An 18,531-nucleotide genomic window follows, 5' to 3' on the forward strand; every position below is an offset into this window, starting at 1 on the left:
CCAACATCCCTTTAGCTCTCAAACCTCAGCTCTAACACAGTGATATTAGTGCTTTCTCTGGCAAGTTGGAAAAGGAAAGTTTTTAGAAGGAACTTTAAATGAAATAATTTATTCTTTACTACTAAAGACCCAAACCAGATATTTTAAAAATTTCTGTGATTAGTACTTAATAATGCCTTTTACATTCAATCAGATTTCAAATTCATCTGTTCAAATTCATCTGTTCTTTTTCAAACCTTTCTTCAACTAGGATACAATAGAAATGTCAACAGAACGTACAATCAGGCCAGCTTTCAGATGTCTATAAACTTGAGAGTAATGTCTAGCTCCTAAGAGGATGTTTAATAAATAAACAATTGTTAAATAAATAAAAAATTTTAAAGTATACATTGAAGCCTGTATAACCTGCTAGATTATCATAAGATTTTGATTATTTTACTTCTTTTTGGTCAGTGTTGCAGTTTTATATATACTTGGGTGCAAGAGTAATTTTTTTTAATAGAGAAGTCTAGCTTTTTCATAAAAATTACTGTAGAAAATTGTTTATTTCAGATAAAACTAGACTGTCTTAGACATATTGTGAACAAAAAAATATTTCCCTTTTACAGTGAACATCAGAAGTTGGAAGAGAACATAGACAATATAAAAAGGAATCACAGTTTGGCATTGGGGCGACAGAAAGGTTATGAGGAAGAAATTATTCATTTTAAGAAAGAACTTCGAGAACCTCAGTTTCGAGATGCTGAGGAAAAGTATAGAGAAATGATGATTGTTATGAGAACAACAGAGCTGGTAAACAAAGATCTGGACATTTATTATAAGACTCTTGACCAGTAAGTATTAGGCTGGAGATTTTGTTTCCATTGCCATGAATATCAGCTAGCATATTTTAGTCATCTTTCTTCTTTTTAAAATTTATTTTATATATGTCATAGAATAGAAGAATATATGTATGTATGTATACACATATTTACCTAAATTATGAAGTTAGATTATAAAGCATATTAGTATTAAGATGGAGTTTTCTGCCTCTCCCAACCAATCCAGCAACTCTATCATTATCACCAACTGGCCTCCACTTAGATGCACTTCTCTTATCATAACCTTCAATCATCTCCACTTCCTGTAACCAATGACAAAGATTTTTGCTATCTCTGCTTTTTAAAAGCTAGGTTTATCATAGGTGTGTTAATTTTTAAGCTTTGTAAAAATGGCATTATATTCTCAGTACTCACTGGGGATTTGTTTTATTATTTTGTTCTGCTTTTATTTATCCATGTTGCTTATAGCTGTAGCTCATTCATTTGCACTAATGTTCAGAATTTTACTATGAAAATATACCACTGTGTATCCATTCTCCTATAGGGTTTTTCCAGTTCTTTACTAATACAAACTTTGCTGCTTAGAACATTCTTGTCATATCTTTTGGAACAGAGGCATAGTAAAGTTATATGGCAGTGGGTTGTAGGGTTTGCTCACTTTTACAGTCTCAAATTGTTTCCCAAAATGGTTTTGCTAATTTACACCACTAGCAGTACATAATGCTTTTCATTAATGCATTCTCTTTCATTAGTTTTGTAAATTTCTTAATATTTGCCAATCTGATGGCTAATAAATCACCGTGGTCTTCATTTGCAATCCCCTTATTTATTAATATGTAGTAATTGTACATATTAGTGGGGTTAGTATGATATTTCTGTATATGCATAGAGTGTGCACTAATCAAATCATACGTGTTCATGGGGTTAGTGTGATATTTCCATCTATGCATATATAGCGTGTAGTGATCAAATCCATCCCTCCTTTTCCAACCTCTCCCCCCAACACATACCTTTCCCAATCTCAAGTAATCACTATTCTTTTAAGGTCAACGTTTTTATGCTTCCACTTATGAAAGACATATGGTACTTGTTTTTTTTTTGTATCTGGCTTTTTTCACTTAACATAAAGTCCTCCAGTTCAATTCATTTTGCTGCAATGACAGGATTCCATTCTTGTGGCTAGTTATATTCCCTTGTGTATACATCCACATATTTTTTAATCCATTCATCTGTTGATGGGCACATAGACTAATTCTTAGATCTTGTAAATAGTGTCACCATAAACTTGGGCATGCAGGTATTTAGTGAATATGCTGGTTTCATTTCCTCTGGATATATACCTAGAAGTGGAATAACTGGGTCATTTGATGAATCTATTTTTAATTTTTTGAAGAATCTTTGTACTGTTCTTCATAATGGCTATACTAATTTTCATTCCCTTCAACAGTATACAAACTCCTTTTTCTCCTTATCCTTGCCAGCATTTTTTTAATAATAGCCATTCTGTGGTATTATAATAGCCACTCAGTGGTACCTTATTATAGTTCTGATTTGTATTTATCTTACAGCTAATACAATTAAGCATTTTTTCATATATTTTTTGGTTATTTGTGTTTCTTTTGAGAAGTGTCTCTTCAGATCATTTGCCCATTTTTAAAATGGATTGCCTGTTTTTTGTTTTTTGAGTTCTTTATGTATTCTGGATATTGATCCTCTGTCAGTCAGATATTTTCTCCATTCTGAGGGTTGTTTCTTCACTCCATTGATTATTATTTTGCTATGTAGAAAACAGAAAGATTTTTACTTTTATTTTTATTTGTGTGTGGCGGGGTACTACGGATGGAACCCTGTAATACTCTACCACTGAGCTACATGTTCAGCCTTTTTTATTTATTTATTTTAATTTTGCTAAATTGCTGAGGCTGACCTCAAACGTGCAATCCTCCTGCTGTAGTTTCCCAAGTCTCTAGGATTGTAGGCATGTACTACTGTGCCTGACAGAGAAGCCTTTTAGTTTGATGTGATAATCTTAATCAGTTTTTGCTTTTGTTTCCTGTGCTTTTGGGGTCCTTTCCTGAAAACTATTACCTGAACTAATGTTTTGAAGTTTTCCCCCCATGTTTTCTTCTAATAGTTTCAGAATTTCAAGTCTAATATTTTATTCTTTGATCTATTTTGAGTTGATCCTTGAACATGGTGAGAGAGAAGGTCAAGTTTCTGTCTTTGCAGGTAGATATCCAGTTTTCCTACTACCCTTTATTGAAGAGGCTTTCTTTTCTCCAGGGTGTGTTTCTGGCACTTTTCTTGAGAATAAGGAGGCATTAGATTTGGGGGATGGGTATTTCTGTATGTCTGCTGTTCTTTGGTCCATTTATATGCCTTGATCACTTCAGCTATTCACAATTTTTGTGCTTCCATGTTAATTTTGAAATTGTTTTTTCTAGTCCTATTAGAATGTCTGGGATATTTTGATTGGGATTGTTTTTCATCTGTATATCACTTTGGGTAGTGTGGTCGTTTTAACAATATCAAGTCTTCTAATCCATGAATGTAAGAGGTCTCCAGAGTGTGTGTGTGTGTGTGTGTGTGTGTGTGTGTGTGTCTGTGTCTGTGTCTGTCTGTCTGCCTGACTGTCTTCAATTTACTTTATTGGTGTTTTGTATTTTTTTTTTATTGTAGAGGTTTTTAGTTCCTTGGGTATGTTTTTTTTTAAATTTTTTTATTGGTTGTTCAAAACATTACAAAGCTCATGATACATCATCTTTCATACATTTGACTCAATTGGGTTATGAACTCCCATTTTTACCCCAAATACAAATTGCAGAATCACATCGGTTACACACTCACATTTTTACATAATGGCATATTAGTGACTGTTGTATTCTGCTACCTTTCCTATCCCCTACTATCCCCCCTCCCCTCCCCACCCATCATCCCTCTCTACCTCATCTGCTGTTGTTCAATTCTCTCCCTTGTTCCCCCCACCTTTCCCCTCACATCCTCTTCTATGTAATTTTGTGTAACATTGAGGGTCTCCTACCATTTCCATATGCTTTCCCTTCTCTCTCCCTTTCTCTCCCCCCACTTGTCTTTGTTTAATGTTAATCTTTTCCTCATGCTCTTCCTCCCTGTTCTGTTCTTAGCTGCTCTCTTTATATCAAAGAAGACATTTGGCATTTGTTTTTTAAGGATTGGCTAGCTTTGCTTAGCATAATCTGCTCTAATGCCATCCATTTCCCTGCAAATTCTATAATTTTGTCATTTTTTATTGCTGCGTAATACTCCATTGTGTATAGATGCCACATTTTTTTTATCCATTCATCTATTGAAGGGCATCTAGGTTGGTTCCACAGTCTAGCCATTGTGAATTGTGCCGCTATGATCATTGATGTGGCAGTATCCCTATAGTACGCTCTTTTAAGATCCTCAGGGAATAGTCCGAGGAGGGCAATAGCTGGGTCAAATGGTGGATCCATTCCCAGCTTTCCCAGGTATTTATTCCTAGGGAGTTTTGTTGTTGTTGTTTGTTATTTCATAGTTATTGTGAATGAGAGTATTTTCATGATTTCTTTCTCAGCAAATTCATTATTGGTATATAGAAAATTACTGATGTGTGTGGGGGGGTGGTGTGTGTTTATCCTCCTACTTTACTGAATTTGTACATCAGTTTTTATAGTCTTTTGGTGGAGCTTTTAGTTTTTCTGCATATATAATTGTCTGCAAATGGATAATTTGACTTCCTCCCTTCCTAATTATATCCCTTTTCTTTCTTTCTCTTGCCTAATTTTCTGGCTAAAACTTCTAGTAAGCAGTGATAGTGGACAGCCTGTGTTCTTGTTCCTGATCTCAGAGGTACTGCTTTCAGCTTTGCCTCATTCAGTATGATGTTAGCTGTGGGTTTGTCATATACAGCCTGTATTATGTCAAGGTACAATCCTGTACCTATTTTATGTAGAGCTTTTATCATGAAGTCATGCTGAATTTTATCAAATACTTTTTCTGCATCTATTGAGATGACCATATGATTTTTATTCTTTTTGATGTTATATACTATGTTTATTCATTTGCATATGTTGAATCATCCTTGGATCATATCTAATTTGATTATGGTGATTGACCTTTTTTTTATTATGCTGCTGAACTTGATTTGCTAGTATTTTTTTTTAACACTTGCCTGTTGTACATCTTTATTGTTTCTAGTTGAAACATTACAAATAAATCAGCCATGAACATTTGTATGAACATATATATTTCCTTTTTTGGGGGGTAAATATTGAGAAATAGAGTAGATAGATAATGTGATAGGCATTAATTTAAAATATTAATAAACTATTGAAGTATTTTTCAAATTAGTTGAAGCATTTTACAGTCTCATCAGCAATGTAGTTCCAATCTTCCAAATTGATTTGCTAGTATTTTTTAAATTTTTTGTAGTTGTGGATGGACAGCAGGCCTTTTTTTTTTTTTCTAGTTGTTGATGGACCTTTATATTATTTATTTATATGCAGTGCTAAGAATCAAACCCAGTGCCTCAAAAATGCTAAGCATATATTCTACCACTGAGCCACAACCCCAGCCCCTTATTTATTTTTATGTGGTGCTAAGGATCAAACCCAGTGCCTTACACGTGTTAGGCAAACACTCTTTGACACTGATCTACATCCCTAACCCCTATCTGCTGCTATATTGTTGAAAATTTTTGTATCTATATACATGAGAGGTATTAGCTGATAGTTTGTTGTTGTTGTTGTTGTTGTTGTTGTTTTGGCATCCTTTTCTGGTTTGAATAACAAGATAATGCTATCTCCTAAGATGAGTTTGGAAGAGTTCCCTCCCTTTCAGTTCTGTGAAATACTTAGAAAAGAATTGGCATTAGTTCTTTTAAAAGTTTGATAAAGTATAATCCCAGCTATTCAGTAGGCTGAAGCAAGAGGATCACAAGATTAGGGCCAGCCTTGGCAACATAACAAGTCCTCTCCACACCACTAGCACCCTCCCACACACAAATAAATGTTTGATAAAATTCAGCAATAAAGTTATCTGGTCCTGGGCTTTTCTTTGTTGGGAAACTTTATTACTAATTCTGTCTCATTACTTATTATTGGCCTAGTCATGTTTTTTTTCTGGTCCTCATGATTAAATTTTGGTAGGACATAAGTGTCCAGATATATGTCCATTTCTTTCAGGGGTTCCACTTTCTGACATGTAAATTTTCGTAGTCCTAATGATCCTTTGTATTTCTGGAGCATAAGTTGTAATGTCTTCCTTTTAATCTTTAGTTTTGAGTCTTCTCTCTTTTTCTTGGATAGTGTAGATAAAAGTTTGTCAGTTTTATTCATCTTTTTCAAAGAACCTACTCTTTGTTTCATGAATCTTTTTGTTTTTAATTTTTTTCTCTATTTTACTTATTTCTGCTCTGATCTTTGTTAATTTCTTTCCTTCTAAAATTTGCAATTTGGTTTATTCTTGTTCACAATCCTTGAGGTGCATCATTAAGTTGATTGAAATATGTATTTTTTAATATAGCCATTCAATGTGTAGACTTCCCTTGTAGTACTTATCCTGCTTTTGCTACATTCTACATTTTTGGAATGTTGACTTTTTATTTTCATTTTGTTTCAAGAAATTTTAAAATTTCCCTTTTGACTTCCTCAGTTCAAAAATCCATTGTTCAGCGAGTGGATGCTTTGCGTGCGTGAGGTCAAGTGTTCAATCTCCAGCACTGGAAAAATTAAGTGTTGTTAATTTCCATACATTTGTGTAATTTCTAAATTTTCTTTTGTTGTTGACTTTTGGTTTCTGACCACAAAATACACAGGATATGATCATTTTTTAAAATTTGTTAAAACTTGTTTTTGAACCAATACATGTTGTAGAGAATGTTTCATGTGCTCATAAAATAATTTGTGTTCTGTATTTGTTGGGTAGAATGTTCTGTAAATGTCTGTTCAGTCCAATTGATCTATAATAGTATAGATTCTCTGTTTCTTTGTTGATTTGTTGTTGTTGTTGTTTTTGGTTAGGGTGATCAGTTCATTAATGATAGTGGGATGTTGAAATCCCCCACTTTTGTTGGAGCCTGTCACTCCTCTTAGGTCTAATACTTTATTTATAAAATTGGGTGCTTGGGGAATGAAATTGACAAAATTATATTGTTCTATTGTGTTCATGTATGAATATGAAATAATGAATCCCAATATTATGTATAATTACAATGTACCAATTAAAAAAGGAAATAAAAATAAACTTTTAAAAATCGGATGCTCCAACATTAGCTGCACATAGACTTATAATCATTCTTGAATTTATCCCTTCATCATTTTATAGTGACCTTTGTTTCTTTCAGTTTTTGTCTTAAAATCTATTTTGTCAGATATAAGTATAGCTATCCTGCTTGCTTTAGGTTTCCATTTACTTGGAACATCATTTTCCATACTTTTTCTTCTAGTCTATGTGTTTCCTTACTGGTGAAGCAAGTGACTTATAGGCAGCATATTGTTGGGTCTTATTTTTTATCCATTCATCCAGTTAACAACAACACTTTTCCAATATCGTTCAATTGGAGAATTTAGTCTGTTTACATTTAAGAATATTATGGATATGTAAAAAATTATTCTCATCATTTTATTGATTTTCTTCTAATTGTTTTGAATATTTTTTTGTTCTTCCTCTCTGCCCTTCTTTTTGGTTTGGTGGTTTACTGTATTGCCAATGTTTGATTCTTTTCTATTTCTCCTTTTTGTATGTATTCTTCTAGTGGGATTTACAATTTCATTTGCTTTCAAAATGATTTCTTTATCTTTCCTTTCTGAGTGTAGGACTCCCTTACACATCTTTTTCGTGGTAGACATGAATTCCCTCAGTTTTCAATTGTCTTAGAACATTTTTATTTCTGAAGGATAGCCTTGCTGAGTATAGTAAGTTAGGTTGGGAATTATTTTGATTCACGACTTGGAATATATCATTCCATTCCCTCCTTATCTATAATGTTTCTGCTGAGAAATCTGTTGGTCTAATGGGGATCCTGTAAATGTGATTTGGTGCTTTTCCCTTGAAGATTATTTAATTCTTTCTTTAACTTACACCTCTGACAGTTTGACTATATGCTGTGAATATCTTTTCTGACCGTGTCTTTTGGCAGCCCCATAAGCTTTCTGTACATGGATATCTATGTTTTTTCCCCCAAGATTAGGGAAGTTTTCTATACCTTTAACTTTTTTCTCCTTGCCTTTGCTTATTCCAAAAATAAATACAGGTGTTTATACATTTAAAGTGTCTCATAGGAATGAATGTGGCATAATTTTCCTGTGTACTATATGAAAACACCACAGTGAATCCCACCATTACATCCATAAGAATGGGACTCTAACTAGAATAAGATGTATTCCATGCTTGTATAATTATATGAAAATGGATTCTGCTGTCATGTATAACTAAAAAGAGCCAATAAATAAAAATAAAGTATGTCATAGATCTTGAATAATATTCCCTCTATTTCTTCATTTTTCTTTTCTTTCTTTTTTTTTTTTTTGTTTGTTTGTTTGACTCAAGATACTTCTAATGACCTGTCTTCAAGATTCAAGTTCAAACTTTTTTTTTTTTCCACTTGGTATAGTTTGTTGTTGAGACTTTGACAGGTATTTTTTGTTTGTTTGTTTTCAACCTGTTGAACTCTTCGTTTCCAGGATTTCTGTTTGATTCTTTTTCAGAATCTCTCTTTGCTGAATTTTTCACATATATCTTACATTGTCTTCCTAATTGTATTTATTTGTCTATATTCTCATGGATCCCTTTTAGCTTATAACTTAATTTGTAGGAATTTTATTTATTTCTACTTTTGGGGAATCTGTTTCTTTGAAAGCTGCTACTAAGAAGGACACCCTATTAAAAGTGGTAGAGTTAACAATCCACCAGATGTACAAATCTTAGTGTAGGAGCACAAGAAGAGTGGAAAAATAAGGTCATGTGAAGCCTCCAAAAGAACACAAATTATTTTTATTATTCTTAGTATCAGTTTTCTCCTGAAGATATGTCTTGGGGTATGGGTTTGTTATACAGTGTTGGCTTTTTTTTTAAGACATGAATATATTTATTAATATGGTTTTGTTAATTAATTTTTTACTTGTTTTAATTAGTTACACATGACAGTAGAATGCATTTATGCACTTTGATATATCATACATAGATGGGATATAATTTCTCATTTTTCTGAGTGTACATGTTGCAGAATCATATTGGTTGTGTAGTCACATATATACATAAAGTAATAATGTCTGTTCATTCTACTATCTTTCCTATCCCCATATCCCCTCCCTTCCTTCACATCTTTCCACCTAATCTAAGGTAACGCTATTCTTCTCTAGTGCCCCATACCTTATTATGAATTAGCATCCTCATCCTCATACTAGAGAAAACACTCGGCCTTTGGATTTTGGGGAATTGGCTTATTTTGCTTAGCATGATATTCTCCAACTCTATCCATTTACTGGCAAATGCCATAATTTTACTCTTCTTTAAAGCTGAATAACATTTAATTGAGTATATATCACATTTTTTTTATCATTTATCTACTGAAGGACACCTAGGTTGGTTTCACAATTTAGCTATTGTGAATTGAGCTGCTATAAACATTGGCTTGGCTGAATTTCTGAAATATGCTGATTGTAAGTCTTTGGGTATAAACTGAGGAGTGGGATAGCTAGGTCAAATGGTGGTTCCATTCCCAGTTTTCTGAGGAATCTCCATACTGCTTTCCATAGTGGTTGCACCAATTTGCAGTCCCACCAGCAATGTATGAGTGTACCTTTTTCCCCACATCCTCACCAATATTTATTGTTTTCTGTATTCTTGATGATTGCTAGTCTGACTGGTGTGAGATGAAATCTTAGAGTAGTTTGGATTTGCATTTCTTTAGTTACTAGAGATGTTGAACACTTTTTCATATATTTGTTGATTGTATTTCTTCTGTGAAATGTCTGTTCAGTTCCTTAGCCCATTTATTGATTGGGTTATTTGGTTTTTTTCGTGTTAAGTTTTTTTTAGTTCTTTTCATATTCTAGAGATTAGTGCTTTATTGGAGGTGCATGTGGTAAAGATTTTCTCCCAATCTGTAGGCTCTCTCTTTACATTACTGATTATTTCCTTTACTGAGAAGAAGCTTTTTAATTAGAATCCATCCCATTTATTGATTCTTGATTTTACTTCTTGCACTTTAAGAGTCTTGTTAAGGAAGTCAGATCCTATGCTGACATGATGAAGATTTGGGCCTATTTTTTTCTTCTATTAGGTTCAGAGTCTCTGTTCTAGTGCCTAAGTCTTCGATCCACTTTGAGTTGATTTTGTACAGGATGAGAGAGAGAGGTTTAATTTCATTTTGCTACATATAGATTTCCAGATCTGCCAGCATGATTTGTTGAATAGGCTATCTTTTCTCCAGGGAATGTTTTTAGCACCTGTGACATAACTGTATTTATGTGGGTTTGTCTCTGTGTCCTCTATTTTGTACTATTGGTCTACAAGTGTATTTTGGTGCCAATACCATTCTGTTTTTGTTACTGTAGCTCTATAGTTTAAGGTCTTTTATTGTGATGCCTCCTGCTTCACTTTTCTTGCTAAGGATTGCTTTTTTGAGTTCATGATTGCTTTTTTGAGTTCTATGAATAATGTCATTGGGATTTTAATAGGAATTGTAACATTTTTGGTAGTATGGCCATTTTGACAATATTAATTCTGCCTATCCAGAAACATGGGAGATCTTTCCATCTTCTGAGTGTTTTTTTTTTTTTCCCCCAGTTTCTTTCTTTAGTGTTCGGTAGTTTTCATTGTAGAGGTATTTCACCTCTTATGTTAGATTAATTCCCGTTTTTTCTTGGGTTTTTTTTTTTTTTTTTGAGGCTATTGTGAATGGAGTAGTTTTCCTAATTTCTCTTTCAGTGAATTTAATGCTGAAAATGTATAGGAATGCGTTTGATTTATGGGTATTGATTTTCTGTCCTGCTACTTTGCTGAATTCATTTATTCTAAAAGTTCTGTGGTGGAATTTTTTGGATCTTCTAGATATAGAATCATGTTGTCAGCAAATAGTGATAGTTTGAGTTCTTCTTTACCCATTTGTATCCCTTTAATTTCTTTCTTTTGTCTAATTGCTCTGGCTAGAGTTTCAAGGACTACGTTGAATAGAAGTAGTGAAAGAGGACATCCTTGTCTTGTTCCAGTTTTTAGAGGGAATGCTTTCAATATTTCTCCATTTAAAATGATGCTGGCTTTGGGTTTAGCATATATAGCTTTTATAATATTGAGGTGTGTTCCTTCTATCCCTAGTTTTTCTAGTGTTTTGAACATGAGGTGTGCTGTATTTTGTGAAATGCTTTTTCTGCATCTATTGAGATGACATATGATTTTTGTTTTTAAGTCTATTAATATGAATTACATTTCTTGATTTCCAAAGTACCTTATTAGAAGAGCCCACAAAGCCATACACAATAAAAACAGACTTACCAAGTCATATTTGTGTGAAATTTAAGAATAATCAGTACAGATAAAAGATCTTAAGTTTCCATAAAGAAAAAAATTCAAGCTGGGTGTGGTGGCCTATGCCTGTAATCTTAGAGGCAGGGGGCGTTAAGAAAGGAGGATCCAAGTGGCGCTCTGTGTCTCTCCGTGACCATGCGCCCTCCTCAGTCCGGCTGCAGTGCCCATCACCCAGGGCATCTTGGGGTACCTCACTCCTGTGCTTCCGGCCGCTGCTCTGACATGGAGACGGGCGTTCCTGGCACGTGTGGGGAGGGGGAGTCTCACAAAGGCACTTTATCAGGACCTCTGTCTCCTCAGCAGCACCGGGTGCTCGCTGCTCCGGCAGCTGAGCTGCTGCAGGGGAGTGCTTGCGCGTCCCCTCCGCTGGAGGCCCCTTGGCCATTGAAGTCAATAGACCAGAATCAGCAATACGCTTCTAAATGGGAAAACAGAACGACACTTTTAAGACAATGACCGTTATCAAACAAAATGTATAATTTCTTAAATTCAATAATAAATTGTTTAAATGCTAAAAAAAAAAAAAAAAAAGAAAGAAAGAAAAAGAAAGGAGGATCCAGAGTTCAAAGCCAGCCTCAGCAAAAGCAAAGTGCTAAGCAACTCAGTGAAACCCATATGTTGAACCAACCCTACATCCCTGGGATGGATGAACCCCACTTGGTCATCGTGCACTATCTTTTTAATATGATTTTGTGTGCGATTTGCCATAATCTTATTGAGAATTTTTGCATCTATGTTTATCAGGCATATTGGTCTTAAGTTTGCTTTCCTTGATGTGTCTTTGTCTGGTTTGGTGTCAGGGTGATATTAGCCTCATAGAATGAGTTTGGAAGGGTTCCCTCCTTTTCTGTTTCATGAAAATTTCAGGGAATACTTTGAGGAGTATTGATGTAATTTGGCTGAGAATCCATCTGGTCCTGGGCTTTTCTAGGTTGGTAGGGTTTTGATGGCATTTTCTATTTCTTTACTTGAAATTAATCTGTTTAAATTATGTATTACCTCCTCATTCAGTTTGGGTAGGTCATATGTCTCTAGAAATTTGTCAATGTCTTCAATATTTTCTATTTTCTTGGAATATAAATTTTCAAAATAGTTTCTAATTATCTTCTGTATTTCAGACATGTCTGTTGTAATATTTCCTTCTTCATCTTGTATTTTAGTAATTTGAGTTTTCTCTCTTTTTCTCTTCATTAGCATGGTCAAGGATTTATCTATTTTTTTTATTTTTTCAAAGACCCAACTTTTTGTTTTGTCAGGTTTTTAAATTGTTGTTGTTTTTTTTTATTTTGTTGATTTCAGCTCTGATTTTAATTATTTACTATCTTCTGCTTTTGGTATAGCTTTGTTCTTCTTTTTCTGGGGCTTTGAAATGCAGTGTTAGGTCATTTATTTTTGACTGTTTATTCTTTTAATGAATGTATTCAGTGCAATAAACTTTCCTTTTAGTACTGCCTTCATAGTGTCCAGGAGCTTTTGATATGTCATTATCAGTGTTGTTATTTACCTCTAAGAATTTTTTTATTTCATCCTTGATTTCTTCTATTATCCATTTATCATTTATTTAGTCTCCATTTGTTACAGTAGCTTGTATTTTTTGTATCTTATCATTGATTTCTAATTTCATTCCATTGTGGTCTGATAGAATGCAGGGTATTATCTCTGGGTTTTTTTTTTTTTTTTTTTTTTTTTTGTACTTACTAAGAGTTGCTTTGTGGGATAAGATATTGTCTATTTTAGAGAAGGTGCCATGTGCTACTGGGAAGAAAGTATATTTGCTCAGTGATGGATGAAAAGTTCTATATGTGTCTGTTAAGTCTAAATTATTGATTGTATTATTATTTTTTTTTTTATTGGTTGTTCACAACATTACAAAGCTCTTGACATATTATATTTCATACATTAGATTGACATGGGTTATGAACTCCCAATTTTACCCCAAATGCAGATTGCAGAATCACGTCAGTTACACATCCACAATTTTACATAATGCCATATTAGTGACTGTTGTATTCTGCTACCTTTCCTATCCCCTACTATCCCCCCTCCCCTCCCCTCCCATCTTCTCTCTCTACCCCATCTACTGTAATTCATTTCTCTCTTTGTTTATTTTCCCATTCCCCTCACAACCTCTTATATGTAATTTTGTTTAGCAATGAGTGCCTCCCTTCATTTCCATGCAATTTCCCTTTTCTCTCCCTTTCCCTCCCATCTCAAGTCTCTGTTTAATGTTACTCTTTTCTTCCTACTCTTCCTCCCTGCTCTGTTCATACTTGCTCTCATTATATCAAAGAAGACATTTGGTATCTGTTTTTTAGGGTTTGGCTAGCTTCACTAAGCATAATCTGCTCTAATGCCATCCATTTCCCTGAAAATTCTATGATTTTGTCATTTTTTATTGCTGCATAGTACTCCATTGTGTATAGATGCCACATTTTTTTTATCCATTCGTCTATTGAAGGGCATCTGGGTTGGTTCCACAGTCTGGCTATTGTGAATTGTGCTGCTATGAACATCGATGTGGCAGTGTCCCTGTAGCATGCTCTTTTAAGGTCTTCAGGGAATAGTCCGAGAAGGGCAATAGCAGGGTCAAATGGTGGTTCCATTCCCAGCTTTCCCAGGAATCTCCAAACTGCTTTCCAAATTGGCCGCACCAATTTGCAGTCCCACCAGCAATGTACAAGTGTACCCTTTTCTCCACATCCTCGCCAGCACTTGTTGTTGTTTGAATTCATAGTGGCTGCCAATCTTACTGGAGTGAGATGGTATCTTAGGGTGGTTTTGATTTGCATTTCTCTGACTGCTAGAGATGGAGAGCATTTTTTCATGTACTTGTTGATTGATTATATATCCTCCTCTGAGAAGTGTCTGTTCAGGTCCTTGGCCCATTTGTTGATTGGGTTATTTGTTATCTTATTGTCTAGTTTTTTGAGTTCTTTGTATACTCTGGATATTAGGGCTCTATCTGAAGTGTGAGGAGTAAAAATTCGTTCCCAGGATGTAGGCTCCCTATTTACCTCTCTTATTGTTTCTTTTGCTGAAAAAAAACTTTTAAGTTTAATTAAGTCCCATTTGTTGATTCTAGTTGTTAACTCTTGTGCTATGGGTGTCCTATTAAGGAATTTGGATCCCGACCCCACAATCTGTAGATCTGAGCCAACTTTATCTTCTATCAGACACAGAGTTTCTGATTTGATATCAAGCTCCTTGATCCATTTTGAGTTAACTTTTGTGCATGGCGAGAGAAAGGGATTCAGTTTCATTTTGTTGCATATGGATTTCCAGTTTTCCCAACACCATTTGTTGAAGATGCTATCCTTCCTCCATTGCATGCTTATAGCCCCTTTATCAAATATAAGATAGTTGTAACTTTGTGGGTTAGTCTCTGTGTCCTGTATTTTATACCATTGGTCCACCCGCCTGTTTTGGTACCAGTACCATGCTGTTTTTGTCACTATTGCTCTGTAATATAGTTTGAAATCTGGTATCGCTATACCGCCTGATTCACTCTTTCTGCTTAGAATTGCTTTTGCTATTCTGGGTCTTTTATTTTTCCATATGAATTTCATGATTGCTTTATCTATTTCTACAAGAAATGCCGTTGGGATTTTGATTGGCATTGCATTAAATCTATAAAGAACTTTTGGTAATATCGCCATTTTGATGATGTTTGTTCTGCCTATCCATGAACAGGGTATATTTTTCCATCTTCTAAGATCTTCTTCTACTTCTCTCTTTAGGGTTCTGTAGTTTTCATTGTATAAATCTTTCACCTCTTTTGTTAGGTTGATTCCCAAGTATCTTATTTTTTTTGAGGATATTGTGAATGGAGTGTTTTTCCTCATTTCCTTTTCAGAAGTTTTGTTGCTGATATACAGAAATGCCTTTGATTTATGCGTGTTGATTTTATATCCTGCCACTTTGCTGAATTCATTTATTAGTTCTAGTAGTTTCTTTGTAGACCCTTTTGGGTCTTCTAGGTATAGAATCATGTCATCTGCAAATAGTGATAATTTAAGTTCTTCTTTTCCAATTTTTATGCCTTTAATTTCTTTCGTCTGTCTAATTGCTCTGGCCAGTGTTTCGAGAACTATATTGAATAGAAGTGGAGATAGAGGGCATCCCTGTCTTGTTCCGGATTTTAGAGGGAATGCCTCAACTTTTGTCCATTCAGAATGATGTTAGCCTGGGGCTTAGCATAGATAGCTTTTACAATGTCAAGGTAAGTTCCTGTTATCCCTAGTTTTTCTAATGTTTTGAACATAAAGGCATGCTGTACTTTGTCGAATGCTTTCTCTGCATCTATCGAGATGATCATATGGTTCTTATCTTTAAGTCTATTGATGTGGTGAATAACATTTATTGATTTCCGTATGTTGAACCATCCTTGCATCCCAGGGATGAATCCTACTTGATCATGGTGCACTATTTTTTTGATGTGTTTTTGTATTCGATTCGCCAGAATTTTATTGAGGATTTTTGCATCTAGGTTCATTAGAGATATTGGTCTGTAGTTTTCTTTCTTTGAGGTGTCTTTGTCTGGTTTCGGGATCAGGGTGATGTTGGCCTCATAGAATGAATTTGGAAGAGCTCCCTCTTTTTCTATTTCCTGAAATAACTTGAAAAGTATTGGTATTAATTCTTCTTTAAAGGTTTTGTAAAACTCCGCTGTATACCCATCCGGTCCTGGGCTTTTCTTGGTTGGTAGTCTTTTGATGGCTTCTTCAATTTCATCTATTGATATTGGTCTGTTCAGATTGTCTATATCCTCCTGACTCAGTCTGGGCAAATCATATGACTTAAGAAATTTATCGATGTCTTCACTATCCTCTATTTTATTGGAATATAGATTTTCAAAATAATTTCTAATTGTCTTCTGTATTTCTGTAGCATCTGTTGTAATATTGCCTTTTTCATCCCGTATGTTAGTAATTTGAGTTCTCTCTCTTCTTCTCTTCGTTAGCATGGCTAAAGGTCTGTCGATCTTATTTATTTTTTCGAAGAACCAACTTTTAGTTTTGTTAATTTTTTCAATAGTTTCTTTTGTTTCAATTTCATTAATTTCCGCTCTGATTTTAATTATTTCTTGCCTTCTGCTACATTTGCTGTTGTTTTGCTCTTCCTTTTCTAGGGCTTTGAGTTGGAGTGTGAGCTCATTTATTTGTTGGTTTCTTCTTTTTTTGAGGAATGACCACCAGGCGATGAACTTTCCTCTTAAAACTGCTTTCATTGTGTCCCATAGATTCCGATATGTTGTGTCTGTATTTTCGTTTATCTCTAAGAATTTTTTGATTTCCTCCTTTATGTCTTCTGTAACCCATTGATCATTCAGTAACATATTGTTCATTTTCCATGTGATGTAGGATTTTTCCTTCCTTCTTTTATCCTTGATTTCCAGTTTCATTCCATTATGATCAGATAAAATGCATGGTATTATCCCCACCCCTTTATATTTACTGAGGTTTGCCCTATGGCATAATATATGGTCTATTTTTGAGAAGGATCCATGTGCTGCTGAGAAGAAAGTATATCCATTTGATGATGGTTGATATATTCTATATAAGTCAGTTAAGTCTAGGTTATTGATTGTGGTATTGAGTTCTATAGTTTCTTTATTTAACTTTTGTTTGGAGGATCTGTCCAATGGTGAGAGAGGTGTGTTGAAGTCTCCCATAATTATTGTGTTGTGGTCTATTTGATTCTTGAATTTGAGGAGAATTTGTTTTGTGAATGTCGCAGCACCATTGTTTGGTGCGTAAATATTGATAATTGTTATGTCTTGTTGGTGAATGGTTCCTCTTAACAGTATATAATGACCTTATTTATCCCTTTTGATTAACTTAGTCTTGAAGTCGATTTTATTCGATATGAGGATGGCCACCCCTGCTTGCTTACGAGGACCATGTGCGTGGTATATTTTTTCCCATCCTTTCACCTTCAGCCTGTGTATGTCTTTTCCCATCAGATGTGTCTCCTGGAGGCAGCATATTGTTGGATTTATTTTTTTAATCCATGATACCAGCCTATGTCGCTTTATTGGAGAGTTTAAGCCATTAACATTCAGAGTTACTATTGATATGTGGTTTGAACTTCCATCCATGTTTGATTGTTTATCCTTTTTTTAAAAAAAAAAAAAAAATTTAGTTTGTCTCTCCATGATTGTCTTTCCCCTTGCACTCTGTCTTTACTGCGGCACTTCCCATTGATGGTTTTGGTTATTGTTTTTCATTTCTTCCTCGTGTAGTGTTTTGTTCAAAATGCTTTGCAATGCTGGTTTTCTGGCTGCAAATTCTTTTAACTTTTGTTTATCATGAAAGATTTTTATTTCGTTGTCATACCTGAAGCTTAATTTTGCTGGATACAGAATTCTTGGTTGGCATCCATTGTCTTTCAGTGTTTGAAATACATTGTTCCATGACCTTCTTGCTTTCAGTGTCTGTGATGAAAAATCCGTGGTTAACCGTATTGGTTTACCCCTAAATGTAATCTGTCTCCTTTCTCTTGTAGCTTTTAATATTTTCTCTTTGTTCTGTATATTGGATATCTTCATAACAATGTGTCTTGGCGTTGGTCTACTGTGATTTTGTGTGCTCGGTGTCCTGTATGCATCTTCAATTTGTATATCTGTTTCCTTTTTTATTTCTGGAAAGTTTTCTGTAATTATTTCCTTCAGTAAGTTTCTCATTCCCTTGGTTTGAATCTCTGTACCTTCTTCTATCCCGATGACTCGCAAGTTCGGTTTCTTAATGTTATCCCATAATTCTTGGATGTTTTTCTCGTGATTTTTTACCAGCCTTTCTGAGTTGGCTAGACTCTTTTCAAGATGGTGTATTTTGTCTTCATTATCTGATGTTCTGGTTTCTACTTGCTCCACTCTGTTAGTGATACTCTCAATTGAGTTTTTAATTTGGTTTATCGTTTCCTTCATTTCTAGAATTATTGTTTGATTATTTTTTATAGACTCTATCTCCTGATAAAGATGCTTAACTTCTTCTTTTATCTGTTTGTGAAATGCATTCTCAATGTGTTCTTTCGCTGCTTGAATTTGCTGTCTTGTATCCTCTTTAAGGTTCCATTCCATCTGTCTTAGGTGTTCCTTGAGTTCTTTATATGACCATTTTTCTGATGACTCTAGGTCCTCCTGAATATTTAGGCTGTCCTGCGTTGTTTGTACTCCTTTTCT

General features: G+C 34.5%; 1 protein-coding gene across 3 annotated transcripts in view; it reads left to right on the forward strand.

The window, feature by feature from the left end:
- RAD50 (RAD50 double strand break repair protein) overlaps positions 1-18,531 on the forward strand; it is a 108,781-nt gene that overhangs the window by 56,759 nt on the left and 33,491 nt on the right. For all 3 annotated transcript variants that reach the window (XM_081310847.1, XM_081310848.1, XM_081310849.1), the window contains exon 21: positions 609-833. In XM_081310847.1, the coding sequence (XP_081166973.1) occupies positions 609-833 (225 nt within the window). The remainder of the gene's footprint in view (positions 1-608; positions 834-18,531) is intronic.

This window comes from Spermophilus citellus (assembly GCF_964194105.1).
Source record: "Spermophilus citellus genome assembly, chromosome: 1".
NCBI lineage: Eukaryota > Metazoa > Chordata > Mammalia > Rodentia > Sciuridae > Spermophilus > Spermophilus citellus.